This window comes from Siphateles boraxobius, unplaced genomic scaffold, assembly GCF_051911475.1.
Source record: "Siphateles boraxobius isolate OS27281-9 unplaced genomic scaffold, OSU_SipBor_1 2, whole genome shotgun sequence".
NCBI classification, from domain to species: domain Eukaryota; kingdom Metazoa; phylum Chordata; class Actinopteri; order Cypriniformes; family Leuciscidae; genus Siphateles; species Siphateles boraxobius.
The window spans coordinates 12,692,904-12,717,818 of record NW_027508810.1 but is presented as its reverse complement, the minus strand read 5'-3'; the positions used below and the strand labels follow the sequence as shown (position 1 = coordinate 12,717,818).

Genomic DNA, 24,915 nt, shown 5'->3' with positions numbered 1-24,915 from the left:
CCGTCAACACTAGGTGTCACGAATCTTTGCATGAGACAGGAGCAGCAAGATGGCTCTATTCTCAACGCTCCCTTCTGCAGCTTGAAAACCTTCCCTTGTTAAACAGTTTTTCAGCCCCTCTTTGGGTGTCGTTGCAGATCTCGCAGAAATCTTTGTAAATCTGTGGCCAGTCAGCGTTGCGTTGCCATACCACGCCACTCTCAGCCAGTTCCGTCAGGACTGTCACTCCACATTAAGTCGCTTCTCCTTTATTCTGCTGCTGTAGGGTAAAATGCAGTCATGCTTTTACATAAGAAATTTGTTCTTGTAGAACTTTGACTGCTTCATCCACCCTTGTGTGATTCACACAGTCTGTTCATGTGACTCAAGGACAGCGCTAACCTTTCCCTTCAAGAACTGTGTCCTTCCTCAGTCTCTAAATTTACCAGAGCGGTCGATCTTGTTTTGTTTCAGCACGCAATCGTGTTGCTCCAAGAGTTGAATTATACATCAGTTTAATATTTGTGTTTGCCACTACTACTGTCCCGGCATGTCACGGGCAGTAGACGCCCGCAGATTTTCCTGTCTGCTGTTTTGCGTTGCCCTTCACTGTGATTCTCATTGAATGCAAATGAGGTTTATACTCCCTAGCCAATACAGTGGTCATTTCCGTGTGTAATTAGACTAGATTCCTGGATTGCAAATTACGTTGAAGACCAAAGGTAAATATTTTACACCAGTGAAAACAAAATCTATCTAAGCTGTAATGCTATGAGCACACAATGTCATTGTCCCTGTAAGGCGTAGTTAATGGTTTTACTTTCAACTGATTATCTGAAAGATTGTTTACCCTCCAACTGTCACTGCACAGTTTCATATATTTGTCAATCTTGAGTTTAGTTTGCCTTTTTTTTATCCATATGGCAGTCATTGGCTATTCGTCTACCATCAACTATTACCCACATTCTTCAAAATATCTTCTTCTGTGATTTTGAACAAACTGATGGTCAGTAAATGACAGAATTTAAATTTTTGGGTAAACTGTCCCTTTAAATTGATCAAAGGTGAGAGTAAATAGTTGTTCATTGATACAAAAGATTTCTGTTTCAAATAAATGCTCTTGATTTAGACGTTCTGTTCATCAAAGAATCCTGAAATTATCATTGATAATAATAAGAAATGGTTCTTGAGCAGCAAATCAGCCTATTAGAGTGATTCCTGAAGGATCATGTGACAACGAAGACTGGAGTAATGATGCTGAACATTCATTTACATACATTACACACACACACACACACACACACACACACACACACACACACACACACACACACACACACACACACACACACACACACACACACACACACACACACACACACACACACACACACACACAGTTAGTTTAAATAGTAATATTTCACAATATTACTGTTTTTACTGAATATTTGCTCAAATAATTTCAGCCTTGGTGAGTATACTTTCAAAAACATTCAAAAAACATACAAAACTATAGTGTATAATTACATAGAAAACATAAATACATACATTTTTGCTGCTATAAAAAAAATAATAGGCAGTTTTTTTTTTATTTCAGTGGTATGATGGTATAATCAGCTTCAGAAGAAATAACCATAAACGCTAAAACATTTAAATAGTTTCAATTTTTAATGTAAGCCTACATAAATGTATATATAAAAAGGAAAATGAAAGAGAGAAAGACAAGTGAATTGTGGGAAAAAGGATATCATTATTACAGAACCAATGAGTATTCAGTTCCATCCATCTGCAAGGGCAGAGAAGAGTGCGCTGGAAAGATTTATAGGAAATTTCACCTTTCCAAATTTCCAGTGAACTGGAGGGATTGGTGCGGAGCCTTGTGCTCCATGATTAGAATCTATAGTAAGAGAGAAAAGGTCAGTGGTAATTAAAGTACAAAACCATGGAGAAACCAAACATTCTGTATAAGGTTGGCAAAATAATAGATTATACTAGTCTGCTCCCTTGTGTTCACTAGAAGAAAAACATGCTTGGGTTGTCAAATTACTGCAATTTGCACACCAAATTACAAACTTATTTTTCGTTTATAAAACCTACAAAAAATGAATGTGCTGTTTTTTTTTCTTCAGTGCAGATATATACCTATTTCTGAAAAATAATGGCTATTGCACCACACAATAGCCAAGCAAGGAATACAACACAATACTTGATCAATACACCGTACTCATTTTTTAAATTATTTAATTATTTTTATAATGTAACCTAAATTACTGTAAGATTATACTAATTATTCTAAGATACTCTTAAAAGTATTGTAAGAATTGCAGGTGCACTTTGACCTAATACCTGTAATATTCTGTAGTTCGTGTTTGTGGAATTACTGTCCAAATGGTGACATCTTGTGATCAGAATATGTCATGTGTCTACGCCGTGACTTCAGCTGCGGTGCCTTTGATTTTTATTTATACACATATTTACAGACCAGAAAACATTGCCATCTTAATGAAACACACACACACACACACACACACACACACACACACACACACACACACACACACACACACACACACACACACACACACACACACACACACACACACACACACACACACACACACACACACACACACACAAAATCTCTAAATTTCATAACAGCACCAAACTCAGTGATCAGTTTATAATAAACTTCAGTTTAGGTATTATTTATATCATACTGAATGTTTAAATTAAGACACCAACACAATAATCATTCAACTTAAACGCTTTTTGATTATTATGTCATTAAATGTAAAGTGAATTGGGGCCTGTTTCAATAAGGAGGTTCAACCAACGCTGAGTTAAAACTTGAACTCTGAGTTGATTTACCCTGAGATGGGAAACTCTGAGTTTTTGGTTGCAGAATAGCTGAATTGAGTTAGTTCAATCAACTCTGAGTATGTTGACTCTGAGTTAAGCGCGTGCACCATGACTATGAAAAGCCATGATCAATGGAACTTTGAAACTACTATTCCCCAGGGCAACAACAGGACAAAAAGACGTCCTCATACTTCCGAGTCTTTACGCAAGTATAATTCTTATTCACTGTTATAATATCAGAGGTGAAAATTGGCAGAACGGTAATTTATTGAACTAATACTCTTTTTCATGGTATCCCACAGGCAAAAAAAAAAAAAAAAAAATGAACGTGGCTGCAACTATAATTAAACAATAAAACCATAATTCAATACAAACATTTGATATATGAAATACACATAATTCGTTGTCTATTTCAATGTGCCGCAGCTGTTTCCATGTAGTATAAGGCACGACAGTGAGCACAACTGGAGCTACATGTGCAAAACTCTAACTACAGTCTGCACTACCAAAAGTCAACTTAGCTAAACAGTTCACATCACCTGCAAAACTCATTCCAAGGAACACAACTCTTTACACATGGCTCAAAACAGGCTCAGTGAAGCCAAACACTATGCACAACCCTCACTGAGATAACACACACTGTCACTCAAAACACACTGAGAGTAAAAACACTAGCATCAAACACAATACAGAAAATACAAACTTTTCATCTTTACAATTTGAACAATTTCAGTGACTTCATACAAAGTAATATTTTCTTCAAAGAAAATAGTGACATTCTTTCACATGATTTATTTAAATTTTTAGAACATAACAATTATTTAAGGTAAATGAACATTAGAAGCTTGCTTCAATAGTCTGTAGTAATTTACGGAATGAGAAAAAAAGGTTGAAACTAAAAGTACATACTGTAATTCGAACAAATAACAAACAAAGACACCTGCTGAGCCTTTCAGCTTAAATTGCAATCAGCAGTGTTTGAAAGGCACAAGGCTGAAATCTATTCTGTTTTGAATGTGTGGTTCACAGTTTTGACAGCAGTGTGTTAGCATTTGAACAAAGTGCTGTAAATCCACAGTGTTGTGCAGGTTGTGGTTAAAGTCATGGGATAAGGGTGTATAGTTTTGAAAACTGTGTTCAAACAATGAAAAACGAACTAGAGTTTGGTCCACATGAACTGCTGCTGTGCAGACTGTAGTTAGAGTTTTGCACATGTAGCTCCAGTTGTGCTCACTGTCGTAAAGCAATCGAAAAAAACTGTAAATGTACTTTAATCCAACCTAGGCTAATGAAATTGACATATGAGTTCTCCCCCACCAACAGCAAGAATGCAGAGGACCTGCTGATAGATGAAGAGGAGATACACAATGCAATACTGGAATAATAATAAAATCCGACAGGAAAAAGAATTACTGTTGCTTTTTTTATATTTGTAGGAAATAAAGATGACCAAATAAATTGTGAATAATTAGTGTTTATTTAACAGGTGTGGTGGTTACTGTTATGAGCTGCTCAGAGACAAGAAGTTTGAGGATCCGAATGCAGTTTATTAAAGTTAATCCAAATCGTAATCAGAATCCAGGCAAAGGTCATGCACAGGCAGGCAATCCAAACAAACAGACAAATCCAGAGGGTGAGGCAGGAATGGGAAAACCAGGACACGGGCAGAGATCAAAAACCAGGAACAAAGAAAACAAAGGAAACACTCAGAAATGCAGTGGGATAACGTACAAGACTTCACAGGGAATGATGAGGTGAACCAGGCTTATATGGAGTGAACTAAACAATATAATGAGACACAGGTGAATGTGATAATCAGAGATGATGAGTCCAGGCAGTGAATTATGGGAAATGTAGTTGTGAGTGAACAATGATAGTCTGATGTGGAGTGCCCTCAGCTGGCTCTCAAGGGCAATCCAGCTGATAACAGTTACAGTTACGGCATATATCTCTAGCCTTCCATCTGGCATCCTCCCATTCCATACAGTAATCTGTTTCATTCTCGGCAGGAGCGATGATGTAAATATGTGTGTCATCAATACATCCAACCACACTGGAAATCCTAAAGGAAATTCTAATTACTGTCAGAGGTCACAGCAAGATGTCAGTGAACGTCATTTATCAGATTAGCCTTGTTTAAACCGATTTCTCCACCAATGACCTGCAATCCTGTGAAACTCCTCTTTGATGGATCTCACGGGTTTGTGTCGAGGAAACAACACAAAAACTCTCAGAAAGAGTGTGAGAGCGAGGCACACTTTCCTTCCCGCTCTGATACAGTGTCCTTACTAATATGCTCTCTCCGATGACATATAGAAAAATGTGCACTGAATGAATGTACTGCACTGCAAAAATGCTTTTATTACTTAGCCTTTTTGTCTTGTTGTTTCCAGTCAAAATATCTAAAAATTCTTAAATCAAGATGCATTTACTACCTAAGAAAAACTCTGGGTTTACAGAAGAAAACTTGCTCCCGACCAGGTTAGGTTCACAGAGTAAGTTACCATGGTAACTGACTCTGAGTATAAGTTACCTCTCTTTCAGAAACGGGCTTGACTTGCTCTGCTTTCTCGGGTTTGACATACCTCCCATTTTGAAATGGAAAACCCAGAGCCTCAGCAAGCGATCTGTGTCAAAACTGTCTGTTATATTTACTGTTGTCTGTCAAGTTATACATATCTAAACACTATGGCGAAACAAATTTACAAACTCTGTGCTTCTCCCTGCCCACGTTATTTAACGGGTGGGGACACACAAGAGCTTTGTGCTATGTGTTTGGGAGTGGAGCATGCGGTATCAGCCTTCGAGGGGGTTGATTGCCAGCATTGTGAGAAGCTTCCACTTCGCATGCTCCGCTCCCGCCTGCCACTTTTTGATGAGGAAAGTGGCCAGGCTCGCGTTCCTCAGGGTGCAGGACCAGCTGCTGCCAAGGCAGCACGGAGAATGCATTCCTGGGGATTCCAAAAGGATCTCTCAGAGAGGTTGGAGATGGGTCCGAGGGCCTTATCTCCTTCCTTTCCTGGGGGATCTAGTGCTCTCTCTCCGTTGTCGAAAGCCCGGGAAGAGAGCCCAATGCTTCAGTGCCCTAGATGTGCTAAGCATTGGAAGTGACACAATCAGGGGGGAAGAGGATTCGCCACCTCTTTCCCCAGCGTATGAGGAGTTGGTGGAGGTAATTACTCGGGCTGTAGATAAGTTACATATTGAATGGCCAGCGGAGAAAAGGGTTCCTTACTTCCAATGTTTCACCTCCACCACAGGGCCTTCCATTGTTCCCCGATCTGCACAGTGAACTGTCTAAATCGTGGAACAAGCCATACTCGTCACGTCTTTTCAGCCCCCAAGTTCACGAATATTCTGGGATAAGGGGTTGAGAGAGTATGGCTGTGTGTCGATGCCCAAGGTAAAAAAGACGCTTGCGAGCTATCTGTCTCCCGGTTCAGCATCGGCTCTGAAGGCCTCGGCTTTGCCCACTAAGCCATTAAAAACTACATCCAATTTAGTGGGCAAGGCATATACGGCAGCAAGTCACCCTTGGTGCTTCGGGGCGCAACGGCCTCTAGCGAGCTTCTGGCGCAGTGTCAACACGACATTGCGTCAGACTTGCGCCCTCTGAGGGGGGTTCAAAAACAGTCAACTGGTTGTCTCAATTACACCAGAGGCCAGCCTCGAGAAGCTGGTTCCCTTAGTAGATTTTCTGACAGAATGGAATAATCTGCCAAATATATCTCAATGGGTCCTGCAGATAGTAGAAAGAGGCTACAGAATTCAGTTTGGTTCTCGTCCTCCACGCTACAACGGGGTGTTGCTCACGTTAGTGCATCCCGAGCAGGCTCTGGTAATGGAGCAAGAGGTGAAGGCTCTGTTAGCAAAGGAAGCTATAGAGCAGATGTACTCACCGACAGAGAGTCGGGTTTTTACAGCCGTTTTAAAAGATGGATGGTTGTGTCCCATACTAGATCTTCGCCTTTTGAATCGTACCGTTCAGAAACTCAAGTTCAAGATGCTGACACTCAAACTGATCATGACTCAAATCAGATTTGAGGACTGGTTTGTCACGATATATCTTAAATATGCATACTTCCATGTCTCCATCCTCCCTCAGCACAGGAGGTTCCTGAGGTTTTCTTTCAGGGGCAAAGAATACCAGGATCGGGTGTTTCCATTCGGTCTAGCACCCCGCACATTCACGAAGTGCATAGATGCAGCTCTGGCCCCAGTCAGGCTGCAGGGCATACACATTCTGAATTACATAGATGACTGGCTGATTCTAGCGGAATCAGAACAGTTATCGGTTCGGCATCGAGATATCGTCCTCGCTCATATGCATAAATTGGGGTTGAGGCTCAATGCCAAGAAGAGTGTGCTTTCTCCAGTACAGAGGACCACTTTTCTTGGTGTGGTCTGGGTTTCAGTCACGATGCGAGCCGTCCTATTGCCCACTCATGTAGCTGCTATCCTTACAGCCAGAAAATAGCTAAAGCTAGGCCAGTCACGCACTGTGAAACAGTTCAAAAGACTGTTAGGCCTCATGACAGCAGTGTCCAATGTGATACCCTTTCGCCTGCTGTACATGAGACCTTCGCAGTGGTGGCTCAGGACCAGAGGGGAAACCCACCCCGTAACGATCAAGATTCAGGTTCCGTACCATTCCTGTCCCAGAGTCCGGTGTTGGGAGCTCTTTGCCATCGAGTTGCTATCTCGACAGATGTTTCCCTCACCGTCTGGGGAGCAGTAATGGAAGGCCCCTCAGCTCAAGGTCTGTGGAGGAGTCATCATCTCTCTTGGCACATAAATTGCATGGAGATGATGGCTGTCTTTAATGCGTTGAGACATTTCCTCCCAGACCTGAGGGGCCATCATGTGCATGTCCGGACAGACAATAAAGACATAAATCGCCAGGTGGGTCTGCGTTCGCATCCACTCTGCAAACTGGTGCACCAGATCCTCCTGTGGTCCCTAGGGAAAATACTCTCTCTGAGGGCAGTGTATATTCCAGGGGGCCAGAATATTGGAGCAGACATCTTGTCGAGGCAGGGACTGAGGCCAGGGGACTGGAGACTCCACCCCGAGGCGGTGGAGCAAATATGAGAGTTTTAAGGCCAAGCAGAAGTGGATCTGTTTGCATCTCAGTACACGACGCACTATCCACTTTGGTTCTCCCTCATTCACCCAGCCCGCTCGGGGCTGCAGGCTATGGTGCAGACGTTTGCCGAGGCTATGTATGTATGCATTTCCCCCTGTTGCTCTGCTCCAAGGAGTTCTGGAGAGAGTCTGCCAGGATGGAATATGCCTACTGCTAGTAGCACCATGCTGGCTGAGTCGAATTTGGTTTGCGCACATAATTTATCTCCTTGGCGGCCCTCCCTTGGAGATCCCGATCAGGAGAGACCTTCTGTCTCAGGCAGGGGGCACAATTTGGAAACGCTACAAGGAAACTCTATACACTGAAATGGAGAGTTTTCACTTCTTGGTGTCACCAGCGTCAGTGGGATCCGGTTAACTGTTCGGTTAATACAGTACTTGAGTTTCTGCAAGATCGCTTTGCATCAGGTTTATGTCGCTTCCACTCTTAAGGTCTATGTGGCGGCCATTGTGGCTTTCCACACCCGGTGGGTAGTACATCTTTGGGTTGAGAACCCCTGATCACTCGTTTCCTTCGTGGCACCTCCAGGCTGAGGCCTGCAACTAGCTCTAGGGTGCCCGCTTGAGACCTTGCAATAGTTCTAGAAGGCCTGTCTGAGGCTCTTTTCCAGCCCTTACATTCGGTTTCAGAAAAATTCTTACTTTTAAGACCATCTTTCTGCTAGTTATTTCAACCCTCAAAAGAGTCGGAGACCTTTAGGCCCTTTTGGTTTCTCCCACCTGCCTTGAGTTTGCACCCGGGATGGTCAAGGCATTCTTATACCCTAAACAGGGATACGTCCCTAAGGTGCCAACCAATATTCCAAGGCCTATTGTGCTGCAGGCTTTCTGTCCTCATCCGTTTACTTCTTCGGACCAGGAAAAGCTGAAACTCTTGCGAGCACTGGACACTTATGTTCATCGGACTTCTCCGTGGAGAAAATCCGATCAATTATTTGTCTGCTTTGGATCACCCAAGAAAGGTCTTCCTGCCTCTAATCAGACAGTTAGCAAGTGGATAGTTGAGGCTATTTCTCTTGCTTATGAGTCCTCTGACCAGCCGTGCCCTTTGGTGGTCAGAGCTCATTCCACTAGGTGTATGGCGGCCTCTAAAGCGTTATTATCTGGGGTTTCTCTCCAAGATGTTTGCAATGCGGGTTGGTCATCACCGCTCACATTCGTGAGGTTTTATAGCTTGGACCTGGACGCTGCCCCAGGGTCTCAGGTGCTTAGTGCTTAGTGTAGTTCTGACAACAGGCTGACACTCAGGCTTTTGTAAGTTTGGCGATTTGGGTATTCTCGTTCCCAAAGCATCATTGACGCATCGCAAGTTCCCTCGAAAGGGAACGTCTCAGGTTACGACTGTAACCCTAGTTCCCTGAGAAAGGGAACGAGACGATGCGTCACCCTGCCATACTTCCTGCATCCCTGTGATCGACTTGCTTCGGCAATTTTACGAAGCTAATGCCGGTTGCACCGGATCCGCTTTTATCTCTTCCTGGTCATGACATCACCCACCCGTGACGTTCATTATTTCCATTGAACTAGTTGACATAGATGCTTTAGACGCATTCACACCGGGGGCGTTCCCAAAGCGTCATAGACGCATCGTCTCATTACCTTTCTCAGGGAACTAGAGCTACAGACGTTTCCCTCATTTCAGGGTTAACATACTCAGAGTTTTCACTTAACCTCCTTTCTGAAACAGGCACCTGTTTTACTGAGTTCTTCATTATTTTGTTGCCTATATGTCTTTCGGTTTACTCTTTTGTCAATCACTGCAGTGCATCATTAACATGAAAAGAATGTTCGGAATCGTTGATGAAGCTTCTGAATGACTCTTTGTGACGTCAGATGCAGAATTCATTTAAACTCTCAAGCTCAGTCACAATCTCAAATCACAACTTTTCACAAATCTTTTGCCAAATCAGCTTAGATTCAAAAATGTTGTTAAGATAACATAATATTTTGAGTGTCTGTTGAATAAAAAAAATCTCTTTCTTTGCATTATCAGCTCAAATCTTTAGTTTAAATGAACTCAAACTTTTAAGTTTGAGTTAAGGCTAGGCTAAGCTAAACCAACGAATACTTTTTACAGTGTATTTAATCATTTCTGTGCATGATGTTAATCTAATGCCACATCCAAAATAATGCGTTTTAATTTAAAAAATGTAATTCTCAAATGAAAATACCATTTTCTAAAGTATGTCTCCACATTCCATTTTCGCTGGAGGAAAAAAACTTGAGGGGTGATGAGGGGTGTGAACGCAGGGAAAACTTTACAGTGGATGTAGGTCTATTGCTCCCGCATCATGTAAACTCCTTTTATGATAAAATACCTGCACAGTTGCAGATATAACAATCTATCAAAACACACACCTTGTCCTCTGCTTCTGCCGCTGGCGCTGCGGACAAATGAACACCCGGAACGCGATGACTAAAAGACGCGGAGGAGCTGCTGAAGCCCCCCTAAAAAGGGCCTCACGAAACCATTGGTTTGATTGGCTGTCTGAATTGCATTCATAGTCGTGTATCTTGAGAAATGTTTTTTGATGCGTTGAGATGAAACTGGTTAATTGTAATCATCCCCTGACAATTTCAATTTAATTTACTCAATGACATGTTCAAATATTTTTTTTTACAGATAGCTCACTAAGCTCTGATAATTCCTGCTTGCTGCTATATTAATGGGAATTCTTATTTATTTAAGCCCATAGTTACATTCAAGTAAACAGCATATCTCTCTGACAAGACATTATTGCACAAGGCATAATGTGTGTGTGTGTGTGTGTGTGTGTGTGTGTGTGTGTGTGTGTGTGTGTGTGTGTGTGTGTGTGTGTGTGTGTGTGTGTGTGTGTGTGTGTGTGTGTGTGTGTGTGTGTGTGTGTGTGTGTGTGTGTGTGTTTGTGTGTGTGTGTTTGTGTGTGTGTGTGTGTGTGTTTGTGTGTTACACACTAGACGTATCAGGCTGGTTACTGTTTATAATCGGGGGTGTCCAAAAAGTTTATGCTTGCAATTATGCTGTTGGGATGTATTGATGTACACCTGATGTGCAAAAATGACTAGACTAAACAGTACTAAACCTGAAGGTTTGTGGCTTCTATCTCACTTCGCACTGAGAGCCAATAGGAATCAACAAGTTTAACACACCCCGATTTACAATGACGTCTAAAGTGACTCATCTAAATTACTCAACATATTTCATTTTATTTGAATTCCGTGAATTGAACATTTATGTAACTTTGGAGGTCAAAACTATTTAACTGGTTTAATTCGTAGTGGAGGGCAATTCTAGAAAGGAATAATTGTAGAATTCTATAAAACAAACAATGTGTGTGATTGTTTGGATTAAACTATTATTATTGTTGTTGTTGTTGTTGTTGTTGTTGTTGTTGTTGTTGTTGTTGTTATTTATAATTGCTATACTATTTTATTATTACTATTAGTAAGAATATAATTAATATAACATAACACAACATAACATAATATAGTATTTGTTCTATTTAAAAATATCCATATTTGGAAGTTTTTTCATTCCAGATAGGGTTTGTACTGTCAATTTCAAAAGTAACAAAAACAAAGGTTACCGATGTGTGGTTGCGATTCACTGTAATCTGTGTCAACACAGACTTCAAAACAGGTTGAAAACATGTTCAGGTCACTGACCTAACTGAACTATATTTCTTTGTGATAGAACAAAATGAATATGTCAGAACTGAACTTTTTGTTTTTATGCTTTCACGACAACAGGTTGTTGTTTTTGTTGTACATTATTGTTAGCATGTTTTTTTCTCTAGTTCCGAGATTAAAGTGGTCATGAACAAAAAAAAAAGTATTAGAAAGTTCTCTATTGTCAGGAGTTTTACATAAAAAAAGCATTCTAATTCAGAAGTAATATGTTATTTTCTATCCTGTTTTTGAGCCTATCTTTCGAACACGGTTTTGATAGTCGTGCCACATTCAAGACTTATAAATAATGGATACTATTGGTATGATTAGGTAACAGTTTTGAATATTAAAATATTTTCAACATCCCCACCATTTTACGTGTGGAATTGAAAAACTTTCAATGGTGAAAAATATCTTGTTTTATATTTGAAACATTTGCAAACAATGTGAAACATTTATGCGTATTACATATGCTTTATAAGTCTTGGTTGTAGTTAATAAAGTTTAAGTAGGCCTGCTAACTTACCACAATTATATTTGAAAGGATAACATACAGTGTTTCATGTAAATGGAATTATGAATGAATAAATGCACCATAGTTTGTCTATCTATTCATAGTTCATCCTTTTCGATAAAGTGAAAAATGTAGGCTATATACAGTACGTTGTCGTTTGCAGTGTTACATAAAATTAAACGTGTTGTAATGTCTTAATGATGACATTAATGATGACAATTTTTTTCCATCCGTGCTTTCTTCCGTATCTGGTTCAAGTTTCAATAAAAGCTGTTTGGGACTACTGAGGAAGTCTTGAGTTCTGAAACTTACAGGATAGTACAATGACCTCTTATATGTCAAAAGATCAAGGAAAATTTGGTTTCTCAGTTCATGAACCCTTTACTTATGTCAGTGGGTCAAGAGCACATGAGTTGGTTAAAAAGACTTTATCTTTCATTTGCACTGAATCCAGAGACCTTGACCTGTCCAACTTCTAATTCTAGCAGACTCAACAAAACCTGACCAACAAAAATGCTCAGCCTTCTGAAGTAAATTATAACCAGAAGTATCATGCACATTTTTTTCTTTGGTCATATCTTACAGTATATTGTTTCTGGGGGGGGGGGGGGGGATCTCCAGATGTGATTGTTTTTAGTTTGTTTTGTTTTTACCAGAATTCAAAAGAAATGCATGTTCCAGCCTATTTTAGTTGTTGTTCCTCATCCCTCACCTCAGACCAACAACTTTTTATAGAAAGCTTAAGAGAAAACATCTGAAGGCTGCAATCTCCCAGGCATACACTACTCATTCTGTGTCAGAAACAAAGACTTTTTTTGTTCACACATTGTTGGCTTTTAATTTATTCTGCTGACGTTTGACACAAATTGCAGCCAAGCCTCTCCTTAACACTCAAACAAATACTCATTAGTAGTCAAGTCTACAACAGATGCACAGGAGACCTCTTGTAGTGCATGAAAATGAGTACAAGTACAATTGAGCTGCCTAGTTAGTTGTTTGCACAGACAGATGGAGCGTTCTGTACCTTGCATGCAATCCGGTATGCTGTGATATTGCATGCAATCCGGTGACGGCTGTGTTGTGTGGTTAAATATTGATCACTTATCAGAACAATAGCTGTGCTCACAGACACTAATCAGGAAATCCTGAATTGCTCTTTTCAAAATCCTTAAAAAAAACTTTTAAACCACAAACTTGCATCTCAAAGCAGCCAGAAAATGGATTGCTGCAACGCATGAGTGGATTGCATCACGGCCTCACCTGTCTCAGGTCAGGTGACAAAGCATAAAAAGGCCCATACAATATGACTTTATTACTATGAGTGAGTTAATAAGTCACAATAGGCCGAATAGTCAAACAAAACATTAAACCAGATTTTCTGCCATTTTGATTGCACCATTAGTTTGCAACATGAACACAAAACCTGATTTCACCCAGTGCAACATTTCAATCAAACAAATCAGATTTAATAGATAAGTTTATAGTCTTTGTCAACTTTAGGTTTACAACTACGGTTATGTGCTTCTACATCAGTGTTATTCACCTATCATTTCCCTCTAATTTTAAGGATAATGTATTAGGTTTTGGGATAGAGATATGGTTATGGTTACATTTCCAGGCAGGAATGTTGTTCCAACACATCTAATTATGCAAATTCATGATGTGCCAGTTTCAGTTTAACCTTGCCCAAGTTTTTACAGTTTTGCCCAACCCTAAGGCAACCTCTACATTGTGTTTGTAGTGTAAGCTCTAAGATGCAGTAACCTCCCTATTAAGTTATGAATACATTATTTCTGAATGTTCTCTAAACATTAAAAATAAATCTTTGTTCTTTGTTATGGAACATTGCATTAGGAAAACAACATGGGCATGTTAGTTTTGAATGTTCTCTGAACATTCTGAAACAAGTTAAAAATTTAAACTTAAATATTTCAACATCAAAACAAAACAATTCCATGAACGATGAATAGATAATGTGTGTGTGTGTGTGTGTGTGTGTGTGTGTGTGTGTGTGTGTGTGTGTGTGTGTGTGTGTGTGTGTGTGTGTGTGTGTGTGTGTGTGTGTGTGTGTGTGTGTGTGTGTGTGTGTGTGTGTGTGTGTGTTTCCACATACGCTGTAAAAAGTGGTCAAATTTTGACAATATTCAAGACCAGATAACATTGAACGAATGCTCTATTAATGTTGCTGGAAGACCGCGTTTTCATAACTTTGAGAAAACCTTGCCTAAACATTAGGGAAGTTCTGAGAGCATTCCCTGTTAGTTGGATTTACAACAGAGTACACCTACATGTCATAGGGTTAATTTTCTGTCTGAGACTCATAGTTTGTGCCTAAACTTTTTGGAGAGCATGTGAATCAACAATATATTTCACAATTAAGGGAATGTGATTCCAGTTTACACAAGAGAGGATTTCAGACTGCTTTCAGGTTGCACATTTCCATCTATATCAGCCAACAAAAATTCCTGTCACAATAATTTCTGACATTTATTGACTACTTGATTCTATGAGCTTAAGGGTTTCAATTAGAATCAAAAATTATTGAAAGTGGTTGAATAAGCAATGATCTCACTGCTGGTTGTACCATTGGTATCATTTTGATTTAAGGCACAAACTACATTTTCAGTTTTAGTGGGTTGATTTTTTTATAGTGTTCCATAGCTCTTCTGATCATTCCTGTGCGTATAGATATGTCCTCATACAAAAGTTCGCAAAACTTCAGTACAGAATACTTTCCATTATGCCAGTGACACTCACGTGTAACTTTCCACATGGACTGAAACATGTTATTGACAGAACGTTTCTTTACATCTCAAACTATAACGTTTCATGTCAAGGACTTGGCCGATGAGAGAGGAAATGATTGTTGATTATTTTATTTTATGTGAGCCATGGACAGCGCCACGTTCCAGGCATTCCTCAATCTATAGCCTATAGGAATTCCGAAGCCACGTAAAGAGTCACATGATTCACGCACTTTACATATTATTTGACACAATAGTGAGAAATATGTTTGCAGCAAATTGTTTTAATCAGCTCGTTATGGGTGTGTGGATACAAATCTATTTTCGTATGCCCTGCAACGCCCCCATGCTCCTCGCCGATTTAAATGTTTCGATGAAACTGAACTCAGTTACCTTTGCTTTTATCGATCTGACGAACTGTTAGATGAAGTTTACAAATGTTTAGCGTCAACATTTAAACCGTATTAACTCCGACTCGTATGTGGAAATCTCCAGTGTAGATTCAGTCTGTTGTAGCCTACAATGACAGTCTTTCATCTGGATGATTTTGTAGCAGGATGGATTGGAGGTGAGTTTTATTTGTTTTGCATTTAGTGAGAAGCTTCGTATGTTTAACATTACAAACAACCCCCAGCCGCACATTTTCGAAGAGTAGGCTAATAGCTATTGTGCGATTTAACAGCTTGTAGCTAGTCAATGCGTCTTTAGTGAACAGTTTAGTTATACCTTTTTTCGTGAAGTAGGCTAGTTAATCTATTACAAACAGATTTTTAAAGTTTAAAGTAAACTAACACTTTTAGCTGTTTATGGTATATTATCAGCATTTTTAGAATGTGGTTTTTAAGTACCGCAGAATTGGGAAAATTGTCAATATAAAAGGTAGAAAAACAAGTTTGATTGAGAGATGACAAGAAGCCGCGTGAGGGGCGTCGTTGAGTCGTTGTTTATGTTTATTATTCATGTGTTGTTTCTGTTGTTAAGTCTTAAACTGATATACATCCATGTCTATTTTAACGAAATTTGTGACACTTGTAGGCTACGAAACCATTTCAGTGAAGTGTTACAAATCTTTGCTCCATCAGACAACATATTTAACTATTTTTCGCGCTCTTGCAAACAACGCCGATTTGGTGTTTTGGCAAATTGGTCTACATTTCTCAGCCTTTTTGGAGGAAAAACGGGTTTTGGTTCTCCATTCAAAGGAAGAGTGTGTTCTGTAAAACCCTAATGTGCATGCCCTGCCCAGCCACCATGAAATGTTCAAAACAATGTAACTTATTCATGAAAACGAACACTGTGTTCTCCAAGGAGAGCCTCCTACAAAGCTATGCAATACATCTATTGTTATAATTGTCTTTGTACACTTCAGTTATGACATTTTTAAGGTATGTCACTGCTTTGTTACAGGAGCATCCAGTGTAATTGTAGGACATCCGCTTGACACAGTCAAGGTAAGGTTTGTGATTTGTTTTGTACAATTAGATATGTAGGCTACTTATTATATATTTATAAATCGTTAATAGGTTTTACACTAAATGTGACTTCATAAGGCATTAATGTTCTCTTTTTACCCACTGGGTAGGCATAACATTTTTTGGTTAGGAATGAAGCCAACCCAGGAAAAAATAATGTTGTGCTCTTTTACAGACTCGTTTACAAGCTGGCAATGGATACAAGAATACTCTCCACTGTATTGTATCCATCTACAAAAAGGAAAATGTAAGAATTTACATATTTATAGACTAAATGAATTAAACAATTACTGAAAAGCATTTTGTTTTTCAATAACCGTATCATAATTACCCCAAAAGGGCAGACAGCTTTGTATTTATTGAGCCATTTCTGTTTTGCTATAGCCTACATTTACAACTGTTTATAGCTAAGGCTCTTAAACTTTACAACATATATTAAAAAACTTATTTACAGAATGAAAAGATGGCTATTATAACATGGATCCAAATGAAAATAAAGATTCAAAGTTAGCCATTGTTCAAAGATTGACACTTAGCCTATATGAATAGTTAACTTGGAATTTAGATTTATTTAATTTAGAATTTGATTTACTTTAGATAATTTATATTAGTCATTTATAGTTTTTTCATCCTGTTCTCAAATGTTGTTAATATCATTCTACAGTAGTCAACATTTAAAGTGGATCAAAACCTTTCATCAAAGTTATACATGAATTTTGAACAATACCCGTTCTTGTCTTAGGACAACTTTGATTAACTTTTTTGATGTACACTTCAAATGTTGACTACTGTAATTTCTATCAAAGACAATGTCACTTCCTAGAGGATTATTGAAAACAAAATAAAACAATTATTACAACAATACAGTAACCAATAATGCCAACAAAAATATTGGTTAAAACCTTTTAATTAAAAAAAAAAGACATCTGAAATATTTCCTAATAAATTGCCAGTTGTTCATGTCAAATGTTGCAGCATATTGGGATATAAATGGCAACATCTCAAACAGAATTAGTAACATGATTAAAAAAAACACCCTATTTTTACTTAATTCTGTATAATATATTAAGAAGTATAGGATTGACCAAAGTCACCAATATAAATCATAGAGCATAGGACAAAATTTGTGTGTAGGCTATACTCTCACTCACAGGGCCTGGGTCTATGTTCCCAGTTGTCCCCGGGGATGACCGCATACAAAAAAATTACATAATTTATGGTATGAACAGATTTTTCCTTTACTTAGAAGCAAAAGTAAACAACTCATGACAAAGACATCTCTCTCTTTTGTGTTGTCTCAGGTTACAGGGTTTTTCAAAGGTCTGTCCTTTCCACTGGCTAGCATCACCATCTATAACTCAGTGGTGTTCGGCATCTTCAGCAACACACAACGCCTCATTAGCAGATATCGTTATGGTGACAGTAGACATCCTTGCAGCATGCTTGACCTGACTGTAGCGAGCATGTTAACCGGTCTGGTTTCGGTGGGGGTGGGCGCCCCTGTTGACCTTGTCAAAATTAGACTGCAGATGCAAGTCCAACCTGTTCTTGCAGGTAAGCTGGGGTCTTGACATTTTAGCACCCTGGAACTATGATGGAGTAGAACCGAACATATTCACATCAACCCTTTCATGCAGGAATTATGATAACCACAGCCAGGATATGTGATTGTATTGCTCTTAGGGCATGAAAAACAAGATTTGAACTTTTTTTTACACATATTTTGCAAGGAGATTTTTAGATGACTGGACAGTATGCGTTTATGTTTTTAACTGAATATATAATGTATTAAACAATATAGTAATAACCCCATAATACTGTGTGTATTTAACAAACCAATGAATACAATTTTATAAAATCATGTGAAAACTATAAAATATATACAAAAAAATATAATATAGATTCAATTATTGCAAATGCACTTGAGTTTGCAATTCACGTGTATTTGATATCAGAACATGAGGACGTGATTCCACCAAAGACTTCTACAACCGGTGAATGCTTACTATCTAATAACACAAATATCTACAGCCAAAAATGTTACTGCAGATGAAGACAAGTCACAGTCAAAGCATGAATTGTAGCTGAGATATAGCTAGTGATGCATGATGATGTCCAATTTAGTGGACATGACTAATCAGAATTTCCTCCCAATCTAAAATCAATACTTGGAAAATTGATATGAGTCCTTAGATGTTACACATTTTTTTTATCTGCAAGAGTCTTCTAGGATAGAAGGAATGGATGGATATTCCAGTGCATCTTGGAATTTCTAACTGGCTGTTGGCAATCTTGGTTTGGAGAAAACAAACATTCAGCAAATAAAGCCTTGCCATTTGGTGGCACTATAGTGTTTGATGTGCAACTATGCCATCAAAACCCGTGCATACATAAGTAAATGGCTTTTTAATTAGATGCTCACTGTAGTGACCTCTATGAGTGAAAGGGTTCAAGGAAACAATCCTATGTAATGATTACTGAAAGCTAATCCTTTTCCAAGGAAACGAACAATTGTTAAAAAAAATAAAAAAAGTCTATGAAAAGACACAGTTTTGCTCATGTACTGTTTTGTGTGTTTTCAGAGAACTTTAACATTGCTGGGAATGGTAGTGTCCCTCTTCGGTCAATGGGAATTCAGTCCCAGTCTATGTACAAAGGGCCGCTGCACTGCATTAGTACTGTCCTGCAGAACGAGGGCATTCAAGGGCTCTACCGAGGAGCGGGCGCCATGATATTGCGGGATATACCTGGTTACACCCTATACTTCATACCGTACACATTGTTCTGTAACTGGCTGAATCCTGATGTCAATAGCACCCCTCATCCCTGCAACATATGGCTAGCAGGAGGTTTAGCAGGTAAATGAGACATGAGAGCTGTTCCAAAACCTAGTAGCTGCTATCTACTGCCTACACGGGCACCTGGCTTCTAAAAAAATTGGAACCTAATAAGTGACTGATTTGAAACCCTCTCAAATTTCCAAGAGTGTAAAGAAACAACAGATTTTTAAGTCTGTTTAAAAAAAACACAGCTGTTTTCCAAAATTGTTTTCTCAAGTTCGACTGAGTTAAAAAGCTGTGTCAGAACCTCTGTATGACACCAAACTACTTCTCAGCATTCATGCACAGATTAGCAAGTGTACTGTAGGTGAGTCAGAGTATGAATTGTGATGAGATTTCTCACTGTACTTCCCATTTAAAATTTCTCTCCTATCGGTAAATGACGGGAAGAGCCTGGTTTAACCTACAGTAAATATGATTCTAGTGGGAGAACAAACATTTTATTCACTTGTATGCTGTTGTTCCACAGGATCCATCTCTTGGGTCACCGCCACACCTACGGACGTGGTGAAAAGCAGGTTGCAGGCCGATGCCATGACGCAGAGGAAATACAAGGGCATTATGGATTGCATCATGCAAAGTTACAAGACAGAGGGAATACATGTAAGTTTGTGATGGATGTTACACAAGATTTGTAAGGTAAAAGAAGTAAGGTTGAAAACAAAGTTTTAATGTACAGTAGCAGCTGCTTGACTAGTCACACCAGCTGCTAAACAGTTAGAAAAGTAAAAGTAAACAAGTACACTGTCAAACACGTTCGGCCAGCCTAAAAAAAGTGCTTCATGTGGTTACACCCAAATAAGATTGTTTTATTTAAGTCAGTAATCTTTAAAGTGCCTCTATTATGCTTTTTTGAATATTATCTTCCATGTAGTGTGTAATATAGCTGAATGTAAAAGGCCTGCAAAGATCAAAGTGCACGATAAATTAAGTTTTCAGACTTTTTGAGAAATGAGGTGATGTGCAATGTATATATTATGATTTTTTCTTAACTTTGGGTGCATGAAAACCTATTGTAGGAGACCTCAAAAACAAAATTAGGAACCTTTTAAAATAGCAAAATGGGGCACTTTAAAATGAGGGAGTCATTCAAATATGCACTATATCAGTAATTTATATACAATATATGAGACTAACTGAAGTAATTTAAAGGTCAGACCAGATAAAATAGGTCACGGGCACAAATTAAGTGAATTGCTGTTTATGTTTAAACATGCTGATTCAGAGTTGAATGAATTATATGAAATATAATACTGATGCTTTTGTTTTGTTTTCTATTGTCAATGTCCAATGCAGGTTTTCTTTCGTGGGGCGACCGTGAATGCTATCAGAGGATTTCCAATGAGTGCAACCATGTTTCTTGTTTACGAGCTTTCCCTTCAGTTTTTCCGCAGTTCCTAACACACACTCAAGCTGAAACAAGCTAACGCACAATATATGCTCTCAGAAATGATTTTAAAGGATTTGTGATTTTAATGGCATCTAGACTTACATGTGGCATTTATGTGAGTTCATTGTTGATACAATGAAGAGTATCAGGGAAGGTGTGTTTCTTATATTAAGAAAATAGTGAAAAATAGTGATGTATTTTGAACATATTTCGTTTGCTGAGATATTTTAATTTATGATTATCTTTTTAGATAAGTTCAGTGGGCTTTCAGTGCGGAGTGCCTTTAGGTTTATCTGCTAATGCAATAAGATGCGAATGGAAACAAATTATATAGTGAATCTGTAATATAATGTGTTTGCGTGCTTGTTTGTATGAATCACTTTCAAATGTATTTTACTTGATGTAAATAGGAATTTTTATTTTTTTAGAATAAGTATGCTCTCAGCTGTGGTATGTCGGAAAATGCTCATTTGAAAAAATTGCCAAGGGTGTTCATGTCCTTGAAAATACTTTTAATGCTTCATATTCTTTTTTACACAACCTCCACTATCCTCTTATCATATAATTATTATGGAAATAGGAATATAAGGTCAAGGAAAGAAATGTAAAAGTACTATAACTATATAATATATAAAGTGTCCTTTGAATAAATCGTGAATGATTTTGCTGTTATTTCTGATTCTCTAGGTGGCGCTGTTTCGTTATGTCAGAAAAGTCAGCAGTTGCATGGAAATATAAAGAATAAATGTTTCCACCAGATGGTGACACTATCTAAAACAAACTGTCCGGAGCAACCTTTTCTGCATTGATGAGGGGGTCATCAGTAGCCTATGTCTGAATAATTACAAACCTTATTCAGAAACAAAATTGTTTCCTCTTAAAACATGCTGCAACTCGACCTTCTGAGCACAGTCCCAGTTGGTAATAGCGGTCTCCTTTTATGTACAGGCAGTGGAGTGATAGATGAGGTTTAAGTGAAAACAGCTGAGGACACGAGCAGCGTTTAAAGCACCAGCCGGCATTCACTGTCAACCTCACTGCAGCTGAATGGCCTCTGCCAAACTCCACCACCACTGAAAACTGACGCTGCTTTTCCATAGAAGCCACAAGCAAAACACCATAAGTCCAAGTCAATTAAGCCACATAGATGCTGCCAAAAACCCTTTTAGTCGTGCTTCAGAAATCATATGCTATATAATGCATTAATAAACCACAAATGGCATTCTGTTTGTATATTATGTCTCTATTTTAAATCCATCCATGTTCATCTAACGCTCATTGTTTGGCTTTAGCTGTGTACACACTAAAAAAGAAAAGAAAAGTTTAATGTACCAAAAGTAATATTTAAATGTTACTATACTGAGAATAAAAAAACAGATGGAATAATAATATCACCTGCAATTAAAAACTCTAGACAGACAGCAACCCTCGTTTCGAAATATTCATCTTCGGATTAAATGATGACTCAGATGTGAGGGCTCCGTATGCAGCAGAGATTTGATCTATTTTTGTTGTTCATCTTATTAACTTATTCGTCTGCATGAATATTGACAACTTCACATGTCACTGAATTCCAGACTGCGTGAAACAGCCTAATGATGATGGATGACCTGCTCATCACAATCAGCTGCATAATGCCCGTTCTTTTTCCAAGCTTTTGTACAAAGAGATGGTGTGTGTGCTTGAGATATCAGACCATCATGTAATGAAAAAATATTATCTTCTATGATTTTATATAGTGAGCTGAGCACACAAAGCAATATGTTACATGTTGTTTACAGGTTCACATGTGCTGCTGCTACTACTACTAGTACTACTAATAATTAGGGGCCAAGCACCGAAGGTGCGGAGGCAACTATTGTATCTGTTCCGGTTCTTCTTCTTCTTCTTCTTCTTCTTCTTCTTCTTCTTCTTCTTCTTCTTCTTCTTCTTCTTCTTCTTCTTCTTCCGACTGGGCGTATATGGCAGCCCATAGAACTGTTTGCGGGAAAGTTGTTTTGGTTGGACATTCTGATATAGGACAGTCCCAACATTAAATACACCAATTTTGGTGTCTCTAACTCATTCCCTCTAGCGCCACCACCTGTCCAAAATGTCACTTGTATTATGCTAATAACTTTTGAACCGTAAGGCCTATCAACAAAATTATTTTTCCTCTGATTCCGGAGCTCATGACGATTCTATTGCACCCTATGATGTCATTTTCCGTCATAAAAATATGGCCGCCATTTTGAATTGTTCAAAAAACCTACTTTTTCACCAAAATTGCACCAGATCATCTTCAGGCAGTGGGGACAAAAAGTTATGGAATTCAAGTTGATTCGTCAAACCGTTTTCGATAAATGCACGAAAACATTTTACGTAGCGCTTGCAAAAACAGACGTAAGGCTGTATCTCTGCAACGCTTTATCATATTAAGACCAAACGTGGTCCATGTCATCACAAGCATGACCTGAGGCTACATGCTGCGTTTCGGCGCAGCGCCACCTACTGGTCCGGAGATACAGAAAATGGCTATTTTTGCTAATAACTTCTGAATGGTTTGTCCAAAAATCATAAAAGTGGTCTCATTAGATTCAGGGCGTCACGATGAGTCGAGTCCATTTTGAATTATGTGCTAAAATGCTGTATTTTCTGAACGCATGAACGAATTTTAATGAAACTTGGTATGGGTCATCAGTACGATGCATTGAAGGAGCCTGACAAGTTTCGAAACAGCGCCACCTAGTGGTAAAATTTATTTTTCAAATGCTTATAACTCTGGGTGTGGTTGACTTATTTTCACGGGAGTCATCTCGTTAAGTTCCTGAATCCTTGCCGAATCCACAGATACCAAACATGCTAGGTTTCGTCTCACGGTTTGTGTAGCGTTGTGATTTAGCGCTTAAAAAACATTTGCCGATATCTTCGAAACCGTTAGTCCGATCGAGACGAAACCATCGTCAGAAGTTTGGAACCATAGCTTGTTTGCATTCTATATATGACCAAATGTCAAAATATTGATAGTAAGGGGCAGTAAAATTCAATCAAAGTCACGTGTCAGTCATTTTTGATGTGTTTTTTCATATAAATGTCTATAACTCCGAAGCGAATTGAGATATTTTCACCAAATTTGGCACACACATGTATGGGCTCATTCCGAGGATGAAAAAAAAAATGTGATGAAAAAAAATGTGAGATTTTGCCTCTTGGTGGCGCTATAATAGAACAAAACATGAAATTCCCATTGACTTCAATACAGTTTTGTGATGTAAAATGCTATACTTAACAAATGCATTGCTGTAACATTGTGAAACTCAGAATTTGCCACCAGCACCATCCCCTGAAGGTACTCAAAATATTTTGAGACAGCGCCACCTGTTGGTCAAACGTTATAATAAAATGTACAAAAATGCTAATAACGTTTGAATAAATCTGCATATTAAAATGTCACTGGTCTTAATAGATTCCTTGGGTCACTCCGAAAACATAGATACCAAGTTTGCCGTATTTGGCTGAACTTCCTGTCCGCCATCTTGATTTTTATTCAAAACCTACTTTTTCAAACTCCTCCTAGATCGTTTGTCCGATTTTCACCAAAATCGAATCGTATCATCTCCAGACCGTGCCGACTAAAAGTTCTGGATTTCGTGACGATAGACAAAACTGTTTTTGTATACCACAGCATCAAAGTTGAGGCATACTGCCAAAATTACTATTCAGGCTTTATCTATGCAATGCTTTCACATTTTGACACCAAACTACCACACTCTGATCACATCATTTTTGTAACTGCGCCGCCTATTGGTCGAAAGTGATAATCCATTAAATCATATTTTTAATTACTGTATGTGATTTTTCAGCCATTTTGCCTAAATTCATGTTAAAATGTCTTTAACTGCTCCTTGCTGTAGTTGGTCTGAAACTCCCAGCCATGTTGGCATGTCTTGTCGGCTGCTTTTGCGCTTGGCCCCGGTAATTGCTGCTTGCAGCTATATTTATTATTATAACTGAAACACCCCAACAACAACCCAGCTACTGTCAAACAATTAAAGTGTATAGTTACGGGAATTACTATCATCATGTTGTACAGTTCAAAACACATTAAAGTATTGAAAGTATGCTAATAAGTTACTAACCTTCAGTATGGATTTTATCTTTAAAGTGTCCCTCATGGCTCATTCAGTGACATATTAGGATTAGGATTTCATTGTGGCTCCCATTACAGCCACCAAAACTGCATTGTTCTCTTGTTTAAAGCCCGTTTTAAATGGAGCAGATCTCTGAAATCAGACCCCATATGGCTGGTACATGTTCTGCTTTATTTGAACTGATTGTGTTACTC

The 24,915-nt window shown here is 38.7% G+C and overlaps 1 protein-coding gene across 1 annotated transcript; it reads left to right on the top strand.

The window, feature by feature from the left end:
* The first annotated feature begins 15,125 nt into the window (after positions 1–15,125).
* Positions 15,126–21,813, top strand: slc25a48 (solute carrier family 25 member 48). The gene is made up of 7 exons (XM_077235952.1): positions 15,126–15,457; positions 16,297–16,340; positions 16,537–16,608; positions 17,663–17,915; positions 18,944–19,219; positions 19,671–19,804; positions 20,498–21,813. Exons 1-7 carry the CDS (start codon positions 15,412–15,414, stop codon positions 20,600–20,602), a joined length of 930 nt encoding a protein of 309 aa, XP_077092067.1. The 5' UTR covers positions 15,126–15,411; the 3' UTR covers positions 20,603–21,813.
* The last annotated feature ends 3,102 nt before the right edge of the window (positions 21,814–24,915 follow it).

What these genes read in the sequence shown, in the direction of transcription:
- slc25a48 (XM_077235952.1), top strand. Translation starts at nt 15,412, where the DNA reads ATGACAGTCTTTCATCTGGATGATTTTGTAGCAGGATGGATTGGAG. An exon ending in AGTCCAACCTGTTCTTGCAG is followed by an intron (nt 17,916 to 18,943) that starts GTAAGCTGGGGT and finishes GTGTGTTTTCAG; the next exon opens with AGAACTTTAACATTGCTGGG. An exon ending in GCTAGCAGGAGGTTTAGCAG is followed by an intron (nt 19,220 to 19,670) that starts GTAAATGAGACA and finishes GTTGTTCCACAG; the next exon opens with GATCCATCTCTTGGGTCACC.